Source organism: Thalassophryne amazonica, chromosome 5 (genome assembly GCF_902500255.1).
Source record: "Thalassophryne amazonica chromosome 5, fThaAma1.1, whole genome shotgun sequence".
Lineage (NCBI taxonomy): Eukaryota > Metazoa > Chordata > Actinopteri > Batrachoidiformes > Batrachoididae > Thalassophryne > Thalassophryne amazonica.
The window spans coordinates 5,700,834-5,723,056 of NC_047107.1; the positions used below are offsets into that span (position 1 = coordinate 5,700,834).

General features: G+C 41.0%; 1 protein-coding gene across 3 annotated transcripts; it reads left to right on the forward strand.

Moving 5' to 3' along the window:
- The first annotated feature begins 469 nt into the window (after nt 1-469).
- c5h12orf43 (chromosome 5 C12orf43 homolog) lies at nt 470-21,998 on the forward strand. 3 transcript variants are annotated; one of them, XM_034169678.1, is made up of 6 exons: nt 470-596; nt 3,918-3,948; nt 16,632-16,730; nt 21,205-21,284; nt 21,367-21,454; nt 21,540-21,998. In XM_034169678.1, the coding sequence occupies exons 1-6, from the start codon at nt 473-475 to the stop codon at nt 21,826-21,828; spliced, it is 711 nt and encodes a 236-aa protein (XP_034025569.1). In that variant the 5' UTR covers nt 470-472; the 3' UTR covers nt 21,829-21,998. The 3 variants fall into 3 exon arrangements, with proteins under 3 accessions (XP_034025569.1, XP_034025571.1, XP_034025570.1); XM_034169680.1 differs by having other exon boundaries at nt 21,546-21,998; XM_034169679.1 differs by having other exon boundaries at nt 470-593.
- Nucleotides 21,999-22,223: the final 225 nt, after the last annotated feature.

Sequence of the window (22,223 nt, forward strand, 5' to 3'; positions counted from 1 at the left end):
TAAATGGATCAGAAAAGTCTGCATCACATTTACAGCACGAAGTCGGTAAAAAGAGGAAAATGTTCAGCTTACCTTTGATTTGGAGGTGATGATTGTAGAAAGAAATACTTGTTCAGGGTCAAATTAATCCAGAATAAAGCATAATTCAGTGATGGAGAACTTTAAAACTGTCTACATGACACGGAGTTACAGAGCTGCATAAGCATAAAAATAAATAAATAAAAATCATCATAAATTATAAATTTATGTAAATTTCATAGCTTAACTATTTTTTATCATTATTTTGATAGTACCTGTACCTGGATGTGTTGCTGCATGTGGTTAAATGATTAAAAAAAATTGAAAACATAAAAAGTTCATTCAGGAATTCAGCACAATTGGACCCAAAATGGCGCCATGTCGGAAGGGACTCAGTCTGAAACCTGCCATCAATGACTACATTACCCACAATCCTTAGACATACTACGTCATCATGGCGTCCCCGGCTGCTGAAAACATGGTGGACGCTTCAGAGGATTCGAGCAGCAGCAACGAAGAGGATCTTCAGAGATTCAAGGAGGCGGTTTGGGACACTCAGAGAAACAACACGAAAGGCAGTGTGTGACTTATTTTTACCTTCTTATACAGCATTGAATTTCTGTTTAAAGTATCACTCCAGAATTAGATTCTGTTTGTTTTTTGGTGTGGATGTAGGACGAGCTGCGCTCTGAACCAGAAGGTTTCACTGTTCGACTCAAGTTACCGCTGACTGAAAATCACTCAGTCGGTCAGTTAAAGTGGTCTGACTGCAGCACAGTTACACGTTCACAGGCTACAAGTTCCGACCTCAATAAATCATCACACAAATGTAGAAAAACACGAGTTTGTAGCAACAACAAGCTGCAACGAACCGAGGGACCGTCTGCAAAGTGCAAAAAAGAAAAGTTAAATACATTCAATATCTTCACTGTGATGAAGTGTCATTTTATCAATTTATTTTATTTGTACAGCACAAAATGACAACAAAGCTGCCTCAAGGCGCTTCATACGAGTAAAGGCCGTACAGACGGTTGCCCAGTTCCGGATCACCTTTTTTAAAGTCCCGCTATACGGAGCCATAATGCAACTGAATGTTCTTTAATTGTGTATTGTTGTATTGGGTATTTGGATGTTATTTAGCTGAAAAAGTCTGGGTGGAGTAACGCTTCTACTTAAAGTGTGAAGCCACATTATGTGTGGCGCAAATATTTGCCAGAAACGGATCACTTTTGCCAGTTCCGGATCACGACACTCTGCCTCACTTTGGGTTCATTCCTGGCATCTGGCTGGAGCCCTTCTAATGCAGAATGATACACACTGTGCCCAAGAATGTGTTTTGAACACAAAATGATACAAATTATACTTATTAAATGAGAATTTACTTCGTTTTGAAAAGCGCCGTTATACGTTTTTACGAGCAAAAAATGAAGTGTGGAGGTGAGATTTCTCCCGAATTAAAAACTAAAAGCCCCCACATTCATCCCCATTAGTGATGCTGAGATGATCCCCAAAGTACACATGGCTCACAAGTCCTGACACGAGGCTGCTGCTTCAGTGAACCGCAACCGGCAAATTTTCACGTCAGAGATAAATGTGCGCAGCATTTAAACAGCAAGACATAACACACTGACATTTTCTACCCAAGTAAGTAAGTATTTTCCCACTCTAGAACCAAAAACACCGAACGGCGAACTCACCTTTGCTACGTTTTAGAGATCGTTACTTTAAAACTTGCAGGAATGAGTGAGTCAGAAAAAGCGCGCACACCGCAGACACCGGGATGTTTTGATTCCTCTGCTGGTCAAAAAGACGGCTGGATCCGGTCGAGCTTGTGGTCGTTTGTAGACAAAACATCAATCTTTCCATTGATACAAAGCTTATTCGTGCTGATTACGAGAAACGGCGGCACAAAAACTACAGCAGTGATCCGGAACTGGCAATGATCCGGAACTGGGCAAGTGACTGTACCTTATCAAGCCCGAGGACAGGGGTTTCCAAAGTGTGGGAGCGTGACAGCCTCCCACCCCACAGAACAAATGAATAGCTGTGCTCCCCCCCACCGACACACCTGCAATTTCAACATCTTTGTTTTGTTTTTTATTCTTTTACAGCACATTTTCAAAGTATTTGTGCATCTTTAAGGAACTGTCTATGCATTTACACTTTTTACAGTCTTTGTAAATATTTTAAACATGTTTTTAAAGAACATTTTATTCTTTCACACATTTTACATCCTTTTCAAACACTTTAAATGTGCTTTTAAATAACTTTCTATTCTTCTATTTTTACCTTTTGTCATATTTTAAACATTGTTTTTATCTCTATGTTTTTAAATGTCTTCAGCATAACAAACACATTTTAACATAAATAATATTCATTCAACTTCAGGGATGGGCATTGATAAGATTTTATCGATAGTGATGCCATTATCGATTTGCATCAGTCCGATCAATCCGATTCCTTATCAGTTTCCTTATCAATACCTCTTGTGAATTTTCTGTGTACTAATAGTAGGCTTTACAGGTTTTCTATATCAACATTTTAAATTGGTCACTGGATCCTTGATGTCTGGACATAAATAAAAATAAACAATCTGTAGTTTTTCTCAAAAGCATTTCCTTTCAGACATTAATGGCATGAAGGTCACTCCATACCTCTGAGCTGAGCTCAGCCGGCTGCACATCAACATCAATGTAATTCATAAAGAATGCAGGATGTTTTTAGTTTGTTGCAGACTATTTGTATTACAATGTTTGGAAAGAGGTGCCATTTGTTTTAAAATGGTGATTTGTTTTGAAGTTATTAATTCCAGCTGGACTCTAACTTGACTTGGCAGAGAGCGGCACAGCGTTTGGAGCTGTGCCAATGGAACAGAGGACGATTCTTGTTTCTTGCCTGCATCAAGACAAGAGTCCCAGTTAGTCACTTTAATCAGCACAAAAGTGACTCAAGATTGACATTTTTAAATGGCTTTGAGAGGGGTTAAGAAGTTGACTTGTCGCTTATGAAAAGGAGTGAAGCAATGAACCAATGAAGCAGTGGGTTGGAGCACTGCCTCGTTGGTTCAGGCTTCAAGAACAGATGTGGTTGATTACAGAAATCCTGCAGGGTCTGCAATCAATGTAAAGAAATGATCATTTTCCTGATAAAACACCCTCAAAAATAACAGCCGCTCTGAAGGACCGATAAGGGAATCGTTAATCGTTCCATCGTGTGTGTGTGTGTGTGTGTGTGTGTGTGTGTGTGTGTGTGTGTGTGCGTGCACTTCATTGTCATCTCTATAGAGTCAACTGTAACTGATGCAAGAAGGTGTCTTTCAACTGAATGGTTTGGGGGAGGTGATGGTCTAGTGGTTAAGGTGTTGGGCTTGAGTCCAGAAGATCATGGGTTCAAATCCCCGCCTGACTGGAAAATCACTAAGGGCCCTTGGGCAAGGCCTGTAATCCCCTATTGCTTCCAGTGTATAGTGAGCGCCTCGGGGTGAATGTGAGGCATTATTGTAAAGTGCTTTGAGCGTCTGATACAGATGAAAATGCAGTCCATTTACCATTTAAGGGTTGTTGGTTCAGTCCCTGCCTACTTCAGTGTGTCAGTACTTGAGTACTTGTACTCTGTTCAATTTGATATTTTTGGTTGGTAAATAACTTAATTGTTTAAATGATTATGAAGCATTTTTACTTTTTGTGGGAAGCCTGAACATACTGTAAAGTATGTGCTCATTTATGTGCTCGTCTTCAAAAATCCTTAAGTAAATCTAGGATTTTTTGAACTGTCGGACGCTGGCGTTCAGTTAGCTGACTATAGTTGTCTGATGTGCACGTTAATCAGGCCCATTAAAGTACAGTCAGTACTGTTTAAGTGAATGAAGTCTGACACTACTTGTTTTGTGTTTTATTCAGATGGAGACGGTGACATGAAACACTCAAAACGGTAAGTCTGTCAGCAGAGTGGTGCAAATAAACCTTCTACCTGTAGTGGCATCATAACGCTTTAATAGTCTACAGCGACCTTTTTTTCCAGACTGGTTTATTTATTCCTTTATTATTTTTTTTTTAAACCTTGTTTTGCTGATCCTGTGACTTATATTTTGAAGCAGTGTATATATGAAAAATACATTATCTGTGGCCACAAGATGACGCCGTCTATGCACGTGACAAGCTGCCTGTACACTGATCTGAAAGAGGTACTGTGATTCATACTCCAAAGCACAATGTGGGTGGCATCAATGTACTAGTAAGCAGGATGCCAACTGCCAGAAAGTAAGAATAAGGTCTGAATGCGAAGGACGTGACTCTTCAAATAGAAGCAGGGATTAAAGTTGTCCGTCACTATGACAGATTTCTGTCACGGGGGCTGCCAAAACACAGGGTTGGTGCTGAGCCATCCTGATGCAAAATCAAGGCTGGACACAACTTACAAAATTTACCACATCCCAGATAGGGGCGTGTCTACAGTTTTTTTTTTTTTTCTTGGGGGGGGGCAGGTAGGGTCACAAACTGTTGAAGGGTAAAATTATGCACTGCAGCCTTAAGATTAAAATGAACAGTAGGTAGGTGTTTACTCACCCAAATAATACACAAAGAATAGTGTATTAGACATTTAAATAAATCACACCATCACAGAATTAGCCTGCTTTGTTGGTCAGCTCGCCTTAAAGAGGCCAAGGAGTCCTACAGGAAGAAGGTGGAGAGAAAGCTGCAAGACAACAACATGAAGGAGGTCTGGGATGCAATGAAAACCATCACAGGCTGCAAAAACAGCAGCTGCAGCCCAGTAGATGGGGGTGTAGACAGAGCAAACCAGTTTAACGACTTCTTTAACAGGTTTGATTGTTCTACCACTGCAAACCCCCCCATCAACCCTTCCCGCAGCAGTTATCACTTCATCACCATCAAAATCCCCAGCAGATCAGCCCTCACCATCATCATCATCACCGTCAGCATCAAAACCCACAGTAGATCAGCTCTCACCCTCACCACCACCATCATCATCATCATCATCATCACAGTCAGCCGGAACAAACACCCACTCTCACCGCCCTCCCTCCTTCACGGTAGACCAGGTCAGGAGAGAGCTAAGGAGACTCCACCCCAGGAAGGCAGCAGGCCCAGATAAAGTGTGTCCCAGAATGCTTAAGGCCTGCGCCAACCAACTGGGGGAGCCCCTCCAGCATGTTTTCAACCTGAGCCTGCGTCTCGGAAAGGTCCCAGTCACGTGGAAGACATCCTGTGTCATTCCAGTTCCTAAGAAGGCACACCCTAAGGAGCTGAATGACTACAGGCCGGTCGCTTTGACATCCCACGTGATGAAGACCATGGAGCGACTGCTGCTGAGCGTCCTCTGACCTCAGGTTAGACATGCTGAGGACTCACTGCAGTTTGCATACAGGGAGAAGGTGGGAGTGGAGGACGCCATCCTCTACCTCCTTCACAGGGCCCACTCTCATTTGGACAGGGGTAACAGCGCTGTGAGGGTCATGTTTTTTGACTTCTCCAGTGCCTTCAATGCCATCCAGCCCCTGCTACTGAGAGACAAGCTCATGGAGGTGGACACTCATTTGGTCATCTGGATTATCTAACTGGAAAACCACAATACGTAAGATTCAGTAACTGCACCTCGGACACAATGATCAGCAGCACTGGAGCACCACAAGGAACCGTGCTCTCTCCAGTTCTGTTCACTCTGTACACATCAGACTTCAATTACAACTCGGAGTCGTGCCACATGCAGAAGTTTTCGGACGACACTGCTATTGTGGGATGTGTGCGAGAGGGACAGGAAAGAGAGTACAGGGACCTGATACAGGACTTTGTGGAGTGGTGCAAATCAAACCACCTGCAGCTGAACATTACCAAAACAAAGGAGATGGTAGTGGACTTTAGAAGGTCCAGGCCCACTCTGCAGCCAGTCTCCATTGAGGGGGTCTATGTGGAGATGGTCCGGTCTTACAAATATCTGGGGACACTTATGGACGATAGATTGGACTGGTCATTCAATACTGACACCCTCTACAGGAAGGGACAGAGCAGACTGTACTTCCTGAGGAGGTTAGGGTCCTTCAGGATCTGCCATAAACTCCTGCGAATGTTCTACCAGTCTGTGGTAGCCAGTGTCCTCTTCTCTGTGGTGGTCTGCTGGGGGAGCAGCATGAAGAGGAGGGACGCCGGGCGACTGGACAGGCTGGTGAGGAAAGCTGATTTAGTGCTGGGAACAGAGCTGGAGACATTAACATCAGTGGCAGAGAGAAGGACCCTCAGTAAACTGCTGGCCATCATGGACAATGTTGAGCACCCTCTGCACAGCGCCATCATCAGGCAGAGGAGCTCATTCAGTGGCAGACTGCTGTCCCAGTCCTGCCACACGGACAGATTTAGGACGTCCTTTGTCCCTCAGGCCATCAGACTGTTTAACTCTTCCCAACACAGCAAAAAATAATCCTGTGATACATCTGATTAGACCTTTTATTGCTTTTTTTGCACTACCAACAATGTTTACACTGTTTACTTCATTGCACAACTTACACTGTTTATATTGTGTACTGTTTACATCTGCACTACCTCCTTATTACTGCATTATTACACTATATTTACTCCTCCGTTATATTCTGTGAGACTGGATGCTGACAAATTAAATAAATAAAAGAAAATAGACCACTCAATAAAAACCACTAACTAAACTAAAAATAAAATCTTATTTGTGTGTCTGGTGTAATGTGTGTGTCTTGTCTAATGTGCAAGCTGCTGGATGCCTCGAATTTCCCTCTGGGATCAATAAAGTATCTACCTATAATTGCATCACAAATTAAAAAGTAGATTTACAAGACAATAATAATTACAGTATTTACATACATTGAGGATTATGCCAGCTGTGTACAGCTGTTTTTGTGCTATTGGGCAAAGCATTCAACAAAGTCATCTAAGATCAAACATCACGTCTGATAATATCAGACGTGATGTTTGTAGGTCTTTGGAGCAGGTCTGTGGGTTGACTGACTGTTCTCACCATCCTTCACTTCAGCTTATCTGAGATTTTTCTTGGCCTGCCACTTTGGGCCTTAAGCCCTGTTTACACATAGATGGTAAGAGCTCCCAGAAGCGTCCCGGAAGAGTTTCTGGCCATCTTTAAGGATCAAACGCTGTTGTTAACGCCGGCACTAGGGGGCGTGGCTTAGTTCCGGCTTTACCAGGAATCGTCGAAAAAAATTATTCAACATGTCGAATAATTCTGGGAGCGCTCCCGGAGAATTCACGTGACAACGGAGACAACGCGAACAACGGCGTTTGATACTTTTTAATCACCATTTCATCCTGCCCCTTCCTGTAGTGTCGTAGTTTACACCGCCGTAATTGGCGGCCGGCGTTGTATCCCTAATCAACGGCGTGTAAAATGGCGATAGAGCCCACATCGGCGTCCTCAAGGGCATTTTAACCGGCGACAGAGGCAGACAAAACGGACATTATCGGCGGCAGCAGAACACCGCCGTTCTCATGCGCGTCTTAACCTGTGATTGTAAAGGATAGAACTGGGTATTAACCCCCGTTGCCTGATGTGTGCCAGATGCTACGGCGTCAAAACTCCGCTTTATTCGGCGGATTTAGCGGCATTTTATCCGCGTATTTGCGGCTAGTACTGCAGTCAAAATGCCGGCGAAATTCTCCGCCCTTTTCCACCGCGAAAACAGCCGGAACTACCGTGAACTTCGGTCTATGTACTACCCGCCAACAAAACCGTCTATGTGTAAACGGGGCTTTAAGCCCCTTTCACACTGGGGCTGCTCCCAGTTGCGTCGTGTCTCGTCATGACGCCGCTGCATGGAAGCAACCTAGTGACGAGATGATGCAGCTCAGCGCCACAACAGCATGAGGGGCACAAAGGATGAAGCAAATCGGACGCCAAAAATTAAGCATATTTATTTTTTGTTTGCGTCCTGTGCTTGACGCAGAATTAAGTGGTTTTAGCGCAAGTCAGAGCAACAGGACAGTACTGAGCGTGACTGGAAGCCACACCCTCACAAGACAGTGTTACCCGATGCCAATTTATGATTTCTGCTGTGTTCCATTGTTCCTGCAGTATAAATCACACAGGATTGTTTTTATACTCTGTACACAATGCAGTAAAAGTCAAAAAAAGAGCACAGAAAAAAACATGCTGATTGCAGCTGGTCCTCCTTGCTCTTGCTCCTTTGTGAGAAGACTCTCACAAAAGTGTTTAATAAAATTCATAAGTCCTGCTCACAGACTGTTTGCCAGAGACAGGACATGTCCACATCCAGTAAAACGTCCGTACATCTCCAGTCCACTCACAGATGATTCATTCACGAGCTCACGTGAACAATTAAAAGGAAAAAAAAAAACTGTGTGGCTGCAGACAGTTAGTTCCTTGTTCTCTCTTCAAACTCTCTCATCACTGTTAAAAAAAGGACATAAGTCCTGCTCACAGACTGATTGCCAGAGACAGGACATGTCCATATCAAGTATAACTCCAGACATCTCCACATTTACTCATGGACGGTTTGTTCACGTGCACGCATCTCGCAGTCAAAAGTGGAAAGATAAACTGTAGCAGAACTCAGAGTGCAGACATGCAGCTCAGCACAAGGACAAATATAAACTGGAAGAGAAGTCAAAGTGCACAGTCTGGCTGCAGCAAAACTGTGCACTCTGACTTCTCTGTGCAGAGAACCTGCAGGCTGCATTCTCACCACCTCTCTGTCCCCTGCTGTGTGCACCTGATGTCATCATGACGCAACAGGAAGCAACTTGAAGTGGGCCCGGTGTGAAAGGGGCTTTAACTAGTACTGTGTCTGCGGTCTTCCATTTCCTCACTATGTTCCTCACAGTGGAAACTGACAGCTGAAATCTCTGAGATAGCTTTTTGTATCCTTCCCCTAAACCATGATGTTGAACAGTCATTGTTTTCAGGTTAGGGGCCCCCTACAAAGCAGCAATTTTCCCCAAACAAGCAATGTAGTAATCCAGTAATTCCAGTAATGTTCTCCTCTGGGTGACCAATCAACCACCACTATTTGCAATTAGAAGCCATCACGTGTACCTGTAAAAGAATAATAATGGCATCAGAGTCTTTCTCCCGTTATGGTGATGTTGTCTTGCCAGTAGAGGGAGAGGATTATGTATCACCCCGGGGGACCTCTAAATCTTATGAGTTCAAATTTGGTCTGCACCTATAAAAGCCCAAGTGGAACAAAACATGTGGCCCGAAGTCTCACAACTTTTATTTTTCACTATATAACATGAACAGCCCTATTGCCCACAGAATGCCATGAAAGAAAAGAAAGAAAAGTCAAGTTGTATGTTATAATTGCCAGCACATGAATCTCAAAATAAAAATCATATTCACAACATTATTAATAAAACCTTGAGTATAAATAAATGAGATGAACAACAGAATTAATACATTTCACAACTACAACTCCTGGCAAAAATTATGGAATCACCGGCCTCGGAGGATGTTCATTCAGTTGTTTAATTTTGTAGATAAAAAGCAGATCACAGACATGACACAAAACTAAAGTCATTTCAAATGGCAACTTTCTGGCTTTAAGAAGCACTATAAGAAATCAGGAAAAAAAAATGTGGCAGTCAGTAACGGTTACTTTTTTAGACCAAGCAAAGGGGAAAAAAATATGGACTCACTCAATTCTGAGGAATAAATTATGGAATCACCCTGTTAATTTTCATCCCCAAAACTAACACCTGCATCAAATCAGATCTGCTCATTAGTCTGCATCTAAAAAGGAGTGATCACACCTTGGAGAGCTGTTGCACCAAGTGGACTGACATGAATCATGGCTCCAACACGAGAGATGTCAATTGAAACAAAGGAGAGGATTATCAAACTCTTAAAAGAGGGTAAATCATCACGCAATGTTGCAAAAGATGTTGGTTGTTCACAGTCAGTTGTGTCTAAACTCTGGACCAAATACAAACATGGGAAGGTTGTTAAAGGCAAACATACTGGTAGACCAAGGAAGACATCAAAGCGTCAAGACAGAAAACTTAAAGCAGTATGTCTCAAAAATCGAAAATGCACAACAAAACAAATGAGGAACGAATGGGAGGAAACTGGAGTCAACGTCTGTGACCGAACTGTAAGAAACCGCCTAAAGGAAATGGGATTTACATACAGAAAAGCTAAACGAAAGCCATCATTTGGGGATGATGAAATCATTTTTCAAGATGATAATGCATCTTGCCATAGAGCAAAAACTGTGAAAACATTCCTTGCAAAAAGACACATAGGGTCAATGTCATGGCCTGCAAATAGTCCGGATCTTAATCCAATTGAAAATCTTTGGTGGAAGTTGAAGAAAATGGTCCATGACAAGGCTCCAACCTGCAAAGCTGATCTGGCAACAGCAATCAGAGAAAGTTGGAGCCAGATTGATGAAGAGTACTGTTTGTCACTCATTAAGTCCATGCCTCAGAGACTGCAAGCTGTTATAAAAGCCAGAGGTGGTGCAACAAAATACTAGTGATGTGTTGGAGCGTTCTTTTGTTTTTCATGATTCCATAATTTATTCCTCAGAATTGAGTGATTCCATATTTTTTTTTTCTCTCTGCTTGGTCTAAAAAAGTAACCGTTACTGACTGGCACAGTTTTTTTTCCTGATTTCTTATAGTGTTTCTTAAAGCCAGAAAGTTGCCATTTGAAATGACTTTAGTTTTGTGTCATGTCTGTGATCTGCTTTTTTTCTACAAAATTAAACAACTGAATGAACATCCTCCGAGGCCGGTGATTCCATAATTTTTGCCAGGGGTTGTAGAAGCAATCAGAGTGTGCAAACCTCCGCCAATGCCATGGGGTCACTGACCCTAAAGAGATTCCCTCCTTGGCACAGTGATCTATTTCTTTTTGTCGTTTTCTCTAAAATTGTATATAATAATCATTAGATTATTAATATATAAACAAAAATAAATTTAAGAAATATTACAATTTGAAAACAAATGCACCCGAACGTGATGACAGTTGCAACTGCTTAATGCTAACTTTTAACATTGAAAATGCCATAGACATGCTAATGCGTTAGCATCAAAACCTAGCTTCAAAACCTTTTGAGTTATCCTGCTGACAGACAAACAAACGCGACCGAAAACATAACCCCCTTGGCGGAGGTAATAATATGAACTTTATTGTGAAATATTATTTACGGATGACTTTGTGGTAATTTCATTGATTTCAGTTGTAAAATTGGTAGCATAAAATCTGGGGAATATAAAGAGAAAATCAGTGAAGTCCAAGCAATGAACTGGCAACAAATTTTTGAAATATTGAGATTGAAAAAAGAAAAAATATGAATCTATTTCAAAATCAGATTAAATATCATAAAATTTTCATTAAATAAACATGGAAATGTGGTGATTAATTGTCACAATATGAACCCTTTAATCATTAACTTATTGGATCTAAAACAATTTAATTTTTAAATCTGTCCATTGAACATCAAAATTTGGACAATCATCATGAATCAAATATTTATAGACTATTTTAATAGTAGAGGACCTAGCTGAGACCTGTATGCACATAATTTAGGAGAGGATAACTCAGCTGTTCTAGACTAATATGACCCCAGTGAACAAACTGGGATATGTGCCAAATTCTCTATCTGGGACAAACAGCCTGAAAATGACCATGTTCTTTTTCGTCCCGAGTGTTACTTCAAATTCAGCTGTATTTTCTAACCTGCAGCAGCTACAAAGTTTCCAAGGTATTCAAAATGTTCAGAATGACCAGTACATGTTTGGGAGGGTCATCGAAAAGTGGAAAATTTCTATTTTGATATTTCAAGAAAAAATGGCTAAAATAAGTGGGTCAGCTTGTTCCTGTACATCGAAAGAAAAACAGCATTTGCCAGATATAATGAAATTTTATTTTCAGTCATACTGTTATCAATGGAATATTGATTTAAAATAAAAAAAAAAATACAAAAACAAAACTTGTTTCTTGAGCAGACAGCAGAAGCTAGAGATTTTAAATGTTTTAAAGATTATCAGGGAAATTTCCCAGCAGCCAGTAGCCCAGAACTTTTAAAGGACATGTTGCACCGAAATGATAATTAAGATTTAGGCTGTTAGTTACCATCCGATGAGCCACCAGGATTTACTTTGTGCACTTCTGTGACCGGTTCCAAAGTATACAGCATTTGTAATAAACAGCTACGGAGACGTCCGAAAACAAGCAAATGAACTTTGACAGGACATACATGACTCCTCGAAAACTCTACAGTATGAAGCTCAAGGCTGACCTGAACTGCACCTTGTGTCACACAAACTCTGTGGATACATTGTTTCATCTGGTTTGTGAGTGTCCAGGTGTGTTTTATTTTTGGGAAGTAGTAAGAAAAAGTTTGTCCACACATTTACATGTTAACATTCCTTTGTCAGCAGTGATTTGTTGGTGACTGACGTGTCTCAACTTAAGTTGCGCAAAGCACAAGAAAAGGTCCACCTGGCCAGTCTAACTGCTGCCAAGAGGATGGTTGCAATAAGGTGGAATCCCCCACATTCTCTGTCTTACTGTCAGTGGCTGTTGTCTTTCATAGATGTCGTCTACTGCACATGTACACGAAGAAACTACCATTCTGTGGAATTGAGTAGTGGTTGACCTTAAAGCCTTTTTGATGTGAGGCTACGTTCAGTGATCTGTTGGCAAAGGCCTGGGTATGTTTATTATGCTTATTTTATTTTGGTTTGGTGGCGTTAGTTCGTGGTGAATTTTTGTTTTTTTTTTTTTGTTATAAAGTTATATAAATAAAAATTTGGTCACAGAAAATATAGTGGACCTTCTATCAAGGGGTGTTGTGGAGGGCATGACCCCCCCCCCCCACACACACACACACAACACCCTGTTTCCATCTGGATGCACCCGTGGTTTGCAGTCTCTTTTACATCATGCTGACCGCAAAAACAGATTTTAGGTGTATTTTGGAGGAAAAAGTGTTGGCGTTTGTGCATCGTGGGTCTGCAGCTGTGTTTTTAGTTTAACCACAGAGAGGACAGGACACAACTGAACAGATGCTGGAACTTGCTGTGAGCACAACCCCCCCAACGTTATTCTAAAAAATGATTGTTGAATGCGGTGCACGTGTCCTAGGGATGCAGTAAATTTTATATCTTGCATCTCGCCTTGATTCTGCATCAGGGCGTCACAGCATGAACGCTGCCTTTTGGCAGTGCAGTTGATGGAAACATGTCGTTGCGAATGAGAACTTTAATCCCTGCAGACAACTGTGACTTCAGATTCACAGAGAGAAAGCTCAGTGCACTCCAGAGGGGTATTGGATGGACAAAAGTGCAATTTATAAATCCCAGATAAAGACTAAAGGCAGGTTTGACCGAGCATTGCCCACACATCCTGGCTTTACGTTAGGGTGGTCCAAAATACCCCCCCCCCCCCAGTTTTTTTCCTTTTCCCTTACTAATAAACATACCAAAGTTTCAGATTTTTATTTTGAGTTTAAAAGGTGCTGCCATTAGGGAGAAGTTTTGCAAAATTGATGATTTCTGTGCTGGAAATGCATGATGGCACGAAGTCAGAACGCCCCCTGGTGTTGCCTGCCTGTGAACAGCTAAAAATAGACTAAATAGGTCAGGCGTGCTTTAGTGAGAGCCAGTCACTTTCTGTGGTGTTTTAGAGACATTTATTTCAAGTGTTTGAACATCTGTTGTGCTTATTGGATTGCTCAGTGATTCACGAACCATAAGGCCATATATACTATCAAGATCTGGCTTTTCAGGGAGCGACTGAAGCTCACAGCCAAACAAGTGAAGGGTTTAAGAAACGTGTGCCTAGTCTACATGAAGGCATGGACTTTATGTCAACTGCCTGCCTCTGCACCTGCAAATGACCTGAGCCTCCTGAAAGCTATCTCCAACTACAGCAGCATCAATCCCTCAGTGTCAAAATCAGCAGAGAAGGCATTGCTGAGACACCTCTGGTATCTCAGTGATGAGAGTTTTGGCTCTGGCATTCTTTGACAGCAGTGTGTCATTCCACACCAAGCGAGACATGGTGGCACCTTTAAGCCCCTTTCACATTGGTGTATTCCTAGAGCTGCTCATTGCAGCGTTGTGTTTTATTTAAATACACCTGAAATGCGCGCGTCTACTGACCGACCGACTGACATACATACATACCTACCTGCTGTTTCTGTTGTGTTTCTGGATTTCTGAGTTGAGGTTCGATTCCCTGTTCTGAACACACAGGTGCTGTGGGCTGTGTGATCATGTTCTCATGTTCTCCAGCTGATGCACTCAGTTTTTGGTTGTGTACAGAAGCGCAGTGTTGCACAGACTTGCATGCAGTAACGCTGTGCTGCACAGACCTACTTAAAACTGTGTCCAGCGCTCTACGCCGAAGAAAATACCAGGTGGCCAAGAGGGGGTTGAAGCTCATTCAGGGCTTCAGTCAAAGCATTACAAAGGATGAGGAACAAAAGCAGTACTTGCTGCAAATGGTTTCTCAGCATCATTGGGCAAAGTACCCGGATGCTCGCAAGTCAACTGTCAGTTCCTCTGGTAGCACCTGAATAGAAATGGTACATCTAATTTGCAAAGAGATTAAATATTTGCGCCTCTCAGCCAATATGTTGGTATGATCATCAAATCTCTTACCTTCAGTAAGAAACACACTTTTGGTTGCCAAGTGTATGTAAGTACTATGTATCCAAGTTATACTGTGCTTGAAAGCTACATTGTTCTGATAAAGCTGACTATATTTTGGCAATATGGAAGACTCCTATCAGTCATCTTGTATTCATTCTAATATTAAAGTAAAACAACATAAATCACCATGTTAGATTACAAGTTGAATTTTGTTCTAAATGCCACCATGTCAGAATTTGTGTAAATTAGCGGCCAAATGAAAAATCATACAAAACTCAAATCTCTGGAACTACTCAACTTAAAGACCTGCAAGTAGGCTTAAAATGTGTGCAGACCCCACGTTTATATTCAACTTCAATAGTAACTATAGGCCTATCGCTTGTAGTTTTTGTGATATATCAGGAAAACCATATTTTCATATTAAACTGAAATATCAAAATTTCAAGGTTGTGGCGGCACATCTAAATATTATTTAATTCCTATAAAATTATAGTATGTTTCTTTTCATTGCAAAAGGAAAAAAAATTGGGGGGTACCATCATTGCTATGACAAACTTTATTTTTTTGGACCACAGTGGCTCATGCTTTACCCCAGAGAAATAAACTTTATATATATGTGTGTGTGTGTGTGTGTGTGTGTGTGTGTGTGTGTTCCTGTGCATACTTGGCATGCTTCTTGTGTACACAAACTAATCAAATGTGGGAAGTAATTGTATGATGTGCGCACACAGCAGCATGGTGAGGGCTCAGTGGAACATGGCCTCACATATTTATTTCTGTCTCAAGCTCTGCTTAGACAACACACAGGAGAACCTGTGCAGCTCCCACTCATCTGTCACTTCACTGCTCCAGGTGCACCGTTTGTATGAAGTGCTGCGTTATGTTGACCCTTGCACTGTTGTTTGTGTATGTTGATTATCATGTAGTTTTACCAGCTTTACGTGTTGGCTACAGTCCCATCAATTTTCAGGAAATCTGCATTCAGTCCTGTTACAAATAAGTATGAAGACAATCAATTTAAGAGCCAATTTTTTTAAGGATCAGGCGGGCTGTGATTCAAACCCACTCGGATTTCAATGAAACATGGCTCAGAGATGGAACCTACCAAAAAAACGAACTTTCCTAAAATTTCTCAACTGAAAACCAAACGGTGACCTTGCCAGGGGTCATCAAAGTTCAAGGCAAAAAATACGCAAGAACACTTTTATAAGCGACATTAAATTCCCATCTTTCAAGTGGTGTAACATTCAGTGCCATCAAGTCCCCAAGCCAGTTTAACTATCAAAAGACTTACGGAGGCAAATTCTTTCATTTTACATGCATATTAGGTTGGGGGATTGATGGTGCTGAATATAGGGGGCGCTCAAAGTCTGGTCATATTGCAAAATTAGCTGTATTTAAAGGCCCATAACCCTCTGCGCCATCAAGACCCCAACCAGATTTCAATGTTATCAACAAATATAGGCCCTACCTCTATCAAATGCAACTGAAAAAAACATTGGGGTCTTTATGGAACGTACAAAGTACTCGACTTGCCCAATTTTGAGGAAATTTAGTGCCACATGGTGGCCTGCGCCATCAGCCTTTTTTTTTTTTTTTTTTTTTTAAACAAAGTTTGCAGCAGTGGATAAACTAACATCTCTACTTTATATAACAGTTTGCAGAATTTTGGGGACTCCTCTTATACTGGTTTGATACCCCTTTTGCAAGCCTGCCTGAACTTTAAAAATATTGGCTCTTAAACATGAATGAGTTAAAGTTGCAGCAGTTTATAATGAATGGACTAACAGGCTTGTGTAAAGTGGGAAAGAATTGACCCAAAATGAGTTGGTACAAATTAATAAACTGTAATGCATGTCAACATATTCCTCAGGATGCGGAGAAGAAACAAATCCTTGAGCATTCTGAATTTTAAAGGTGCAGAAGAGACATTTTTCAATTTTCCAGAATGACTATTTTGCATGCTTGTATCACTTTTCATCCTGTCATCAGTGGAATTGTCACAGAGGGTGCATGTGATGGCAACGAACTCCAGGTCACTCGAGGCTTTCAAACACACGTCGCCAAAAAATTGGGACAATTACTTGACAGGTAAAGTTTTCCGTTTTTAAGAGTTATGGTCAGTTAAATATTGGCTCATTTTGAAATAGATGCCTGCAACACGTTTTAAAAAAGCTGGGACAGTGGTATATTTACCACTTTGTTACATCAACTTTCATTCTGACAACACTCAATAAGCATTTGGGAAGTGAGGATACTAGTTGCACTCTTGCTGAAATAAATAGGGACGTCCCTGAAAAGACGATGCTTGGATAGCAGCATGTGTTGCTCCAAAACCTGGATGTACCTTTCAGCATTGATGGTGCCATCACAGATGTGTAAGTTGCCCATGTCATGGGCACTAACACACCCCAATACCATCACAGATGCTGGCTTTTGAACCTTGCACTGGTAACAGTCTGGGTGGTCTTTTTCCTCTTTTGTCCAGAGGACACGACGTCCATGATTTCCAAAAACAATTTGAAATGTGGACTCATGAGACCACAGCACACTTTTCCACTTTGTGTCTGTCCATTTCAAATGAGCTCGGGCCCAGAGAAGGCGGTGGTGTTTCTGGATGTTGTTGATGTTTGGTTTTCGCTTTGCGTGGTAGAGATTTAACTTGCACTTGTAGATGTAGCGACGAACTGTGTTAACTGACAATGGTTTTCTGAAGTGTTCCTGACCCCACGCGGTAAGATCCTTTACACAATGATGTCGGTTTTTAATGCAGTACCGCCTGAGGGATCAAAGGTCACGGGCATTCAGTGTTGGTTTTCAGCCTTGCTGTTTTGTGTGTAGAAAGTTCTCCAGATTCTCTGAATATTCTGATTATATTATGGACTGTAGATGATGGAATCCCCAAATTCCTTGAAATTGAATGTTGAGAAACATTGTTCTTAAACTGTTGGACTATTTTTTTCATGCAGGTGTTCACAAAGTGGTGATTCTCACCCCATCTTTGCTTGTGAATGGCTGAGACTTTTGGGGATGCTCCTTTTATACCCAATCATGACACTCACCTGTTTCCAATTAAATGCTCTTTGAGCATTCATCAACTTTCCCAGTCTTTTGTTGCCCTGTCCCAACTCTTTTGAAACATGTTGCAGCCATCCATTTCAAAATGAGCAAATATCTGCACAAAAACAATAAAGTTTATCAGTTTGAACACTAAATATCTTGTGTTTGTGGTGTATTCAATTGAATATAGGTTGAAGAGGATTTTCAAATCATTGTATTCTGTTTTCCTCTACATTTTACACAACATCCCAACCTCATTGGAAATGGGGTTGTACTTTTTTATTTTAAACAGCCCCAAAGTCCCACAATTCTGAACGCGCTCACAGAAACTCTCCTGCTACAAACTTCTTTAGGTCAGACACATTTTGTTTTATAGTTGTGATATAGGATGAAGTGGTACAGAGGAGGATTTTCTTAAAAAGACCTGAACGTTTAGCTACAAATTGCCAGAAGGTACATCTCAGATGTAAGCCTGGATTTGATCTGTTTTGGTGAAAGAAAATCCTTCCCTGCTCTACTCCACAATGAAGCTAAGAGTAGTGATGCAAAATACAGAATTTGTACTGTGCACAATTTCTCCGACCACATATAACTTCTTTTGGGTGTCTTGGTGGCTTTCCTCACTCTTATCCTTCTTGCACAGTTACTCAGTTTTTGAGAACTGTCTACTCCATGCAGATTTACCATAAAGTGTCATACTGTTTGTATTTCTTTGTAATTGATGTAAATAAAGTCTGAAACATATTCAGTGGCAGCTTCACCATCAGAGAGCCTCGTCCACAACCACCACAAAAGACTCCAAGCTGTCAGTGATGTTAAAGGGGGCAGCACACAGTATGAAGAACAGGGGGATGGAAACTTTTGATCAGGATCATTTGGGTAGTTTCTGTTGTCATTATGATTTAAAAAGAGTAAACACTGTTTTACAATAAATGGCTTCACCCAACCACTAACCATGAGTGGGAAAAAAAGGTTTGTGTTATCATTCATATTCTCTGAAAAATGGCAAAAAAGAACAAAAAGTTTGTATGTAAACCTTTGAGCACAACTGTATGGTTGTCTTCTAATCATGGAAACAAGCTGGAGATATCCTGGAGGATGAGCCGAACACACGGGCTGAGTGTACTGTGTTTGCACAAACCATTCAGAAAATGGGGTGTCAGCGTTCGGCGGCGAATACGCTGTGGCCGAAAATGAACGGTGTCACCACAAGATGAGCTGCACGTCGCTTGTATGTGTAGCTCATCTCGCTGTTCCAACAAAATAGCGAGAAAGATCTGTGGGGAGATATCTGGTTTCTTGCTTCTTGCCACTTAGCACCCTGTAAACTTCGGCCGTCTTTGGCCACAGCACGCTCACCACCGGGCGCTGACACCCATTTCCTACGAATGGTTTGTGTCGACACACTACGCACTCAACCCGTGCGTTAGTCTCACCATATCCTGGATATACGCAATATTGTCCATGAAATGTAATCAGTGGTTGGCACAGCTAACCAAAAAGTGTTAAAGTGCTGTTATTGAAGCTATTCAATAACAGCTAATTAGCTAACTGAAAAGTTATCTTTTATGAATTTAAACCGATAAACCACCCAAAAAATTATCGGAAGCTACAGCTAACGATAACTTTCAGTATTCTCTCCGGTACATTTGCAACTACTAACAAGCTGATTTTGAGTTTCAACACCACAATCGCTTCTGGCAGCGTCAAAGGCGACAACAAACTCAAACAATGAGTCAGCACTTCTTTGTGCGTCCTGCCCACTGCTGGAAGCTGCTGTTTATTACATATTTCGGAGCAGTGAAGCAGTTGAGAGGAGTGAAGCTCAACTCTACACACACAAAAAAACAAGTCATTATTCCTTAACCAAATACAGCAGTGCCACCGTGAGGCAGAGGTCTTGGAAAATAAAACAGTTTTGACTTATGGTTTTGATTTATAAATCAAATTAATTCAGATAGAATAACTACATTAATGACAATTCTGTCATTTGTATAAAGTTCAAATATAAAACATATCTTTTAATTTTAAATAATGCACTAATTCTGAAGTTTTGTAACAGACACACACAGATGCCAAAGGGATTATGGGTAAAATGAGCCACTAACACTGATTGGTTGACTCATTCATTCTGTGTAAAAACAAACACGTTAATGTGACGTGTGTGTTGGTTTACATATAAATGTGCTTTTGTAAAATGTGCCATTTTATTCATATGTTAAAAAAAAAAAACATTTGCAAAAGTCAAGTTATATATATAACCAGGTCAAAATGCACTGTCATCTACTGGCACCCAGATGCTCAGATTGTAACCCATAATCCTTTGCGTACCAGAGAGTTGCTGCGGTTTAAACAGCACAGAGAGAAAACACAACAACAAATGTAAATGAACATTATACAACCAAAATGTACATTTTTATTTATTTTCATAAGCTGCAGCAACTCTATGGCGCACAAAGGATTATGGGATAGCTCAATACTTAGGGCGAATACTGCCATGAACACTACTGGCCAGTAGAGACCCTGAAAACTTGCTAAAACAAATATTCCAAATAAATGATCCGTGTCTGCTACATTTAATTTGCGTGGAATTTAATAAATCAAACAGAATTTCAGACATCTTGTATATATTACTCTGGAACAAAGAGGACAGACAGTGTTGTAAAGGACAAGCAGGATGTTACAGAGCAAACAGGAAGCAATTGCAGCTCACAATGAATCCAATTAAAAATAATGGAGAAGCAACCTGAGCTGTTTCTGGCATTTTTATATGAAACAAATGCATTTCTCCTGTCATGAACTTTCACGGTACGGTCGGTACCCACAATGCACTGGGCACACACCATGTCCACACTAAAACCTTTAAAATTAGTGCAATACTTTAAAACTAAAACATATATCTGATATTTTCACTTTATAAAGCTTCAGACGTGATGTTAATTTAAATAACTTGTCCGAAATTAGTTGGGTTAAAATTTTAACCACAAGTTAAAACTGTGTCCCTCTGGATGACTTGGGTGATATTGCCAGCTAGTTAGTAGAGTGTCAAGAGAAAAGATTTTTTTTCTACTCATTTTGTTTCTTCTTCTGTGACCAGTTCTCCTCTGATTCCAGAGGATGGAGTGGTTTCTTCTGAAACCAGCTCTCCTCTGTTTGTAGAGGATAGAACTATACGTCTTCTACAAAACATTTAACCAGTAGGCTCTAAAACCTTTGATATCATACTTCAAAAATGTTTCTTACCTTTTAAAGCTTTATTCACTAAGCTTGCAATAATATGTTAGCAGTCTAAAAATTAGCGGATCAAAATTTATCGGAAGATAGTTGGTCCGCTGATGGTTTTCAGAGTTATCTGAAAAGCTAATCCGATAATGAAAACATTAGCTTCAATAATTAGTAATTAGCGGAACTGTGCCCATCACTGAATGTAATGGTATTTTTGTCGTATTTTGTAAGAAACCATAAACTATATCTTCCATCTTGACCATCTGCTTTTGATGATCAGTTTTATTACAGAGATGCAGCCGAAAGCTTCACCCTGTGTGACGTCACCAAACCATGATGATGATGATGATGATGATGAAGGTAAAACATCCTTCTCATCATGCTTCTTGACTTCATTGTGAATTCTCAAAATGAAGTGCAGTGAGTATTTTTGTTTTTTTAGGTTTCCGTCTGTTTTCGACCTCGGTCCCTGGGCAGAGGGCGGTGGAACCTCCAAACCCTGCGAGGCGTCGGCCCGTTCCCAGCTCCAGGTTGTGCTGATTTGTGTGTTGGTTGTGTTTTTTGGGTGCGGGTGAGTTGTTCTGCTGTCTAATGGGTGTGCTGTGTGGGACTCAGCGGCAGCGACAGTGAGATGGAGGTGAGACTGAAGGAGGCGGCAGTGTCCCTCGCCGATCTCCTCCCCTCGGCGCTGACGACGGAGGCTCCCGACAAGCTGAAGGAAGTGATGGAAGGCAAGGACAGACATGTCATCAGGAAGAAGAAAAAGAAAGAAGGAAGAGAAAAAAAGATGCATGTAGACTGTGCCAACAGTGTTGTTGAACAAGAGATCCTCAAAGTAAAACGGAAAAAGAAACGACTTCCAGCAGAAGACGCAGAGAGAGGAGACATGAGCCGAGTGTCTTAGGAATCACTGTCCTTTTTTGTCAGTTTGCTGTCTCGGGTTCGGCTGTGAATGATTGAACGTCAGAACCAGATACAGTAGTGTTCAGAATAATAGTAGTGCTATGTGACTAAAAAAATTAATCCAGGTTTTGAGTATATTTCTTATTGTTACATGGGAAACAAGGTACCAGTAGATTCAGTAGATTCTCACAAATCCAACAAGACCAAGCATTCATGATGTGCACTCTTAAGGCTATGAAATTGGGCTATTAGTAAAAAAAAAAAAAAAAAAAAAAGTAGAAAAGGGGGTGTTCACAATAATAGTAGCATCTGCTGTTGACGCTACAAACTCAAAACTATTATGTTCAAACTGCTTTTTTTAGCAATCCTGTGAATCACTAAACTAGTATTTAGTTG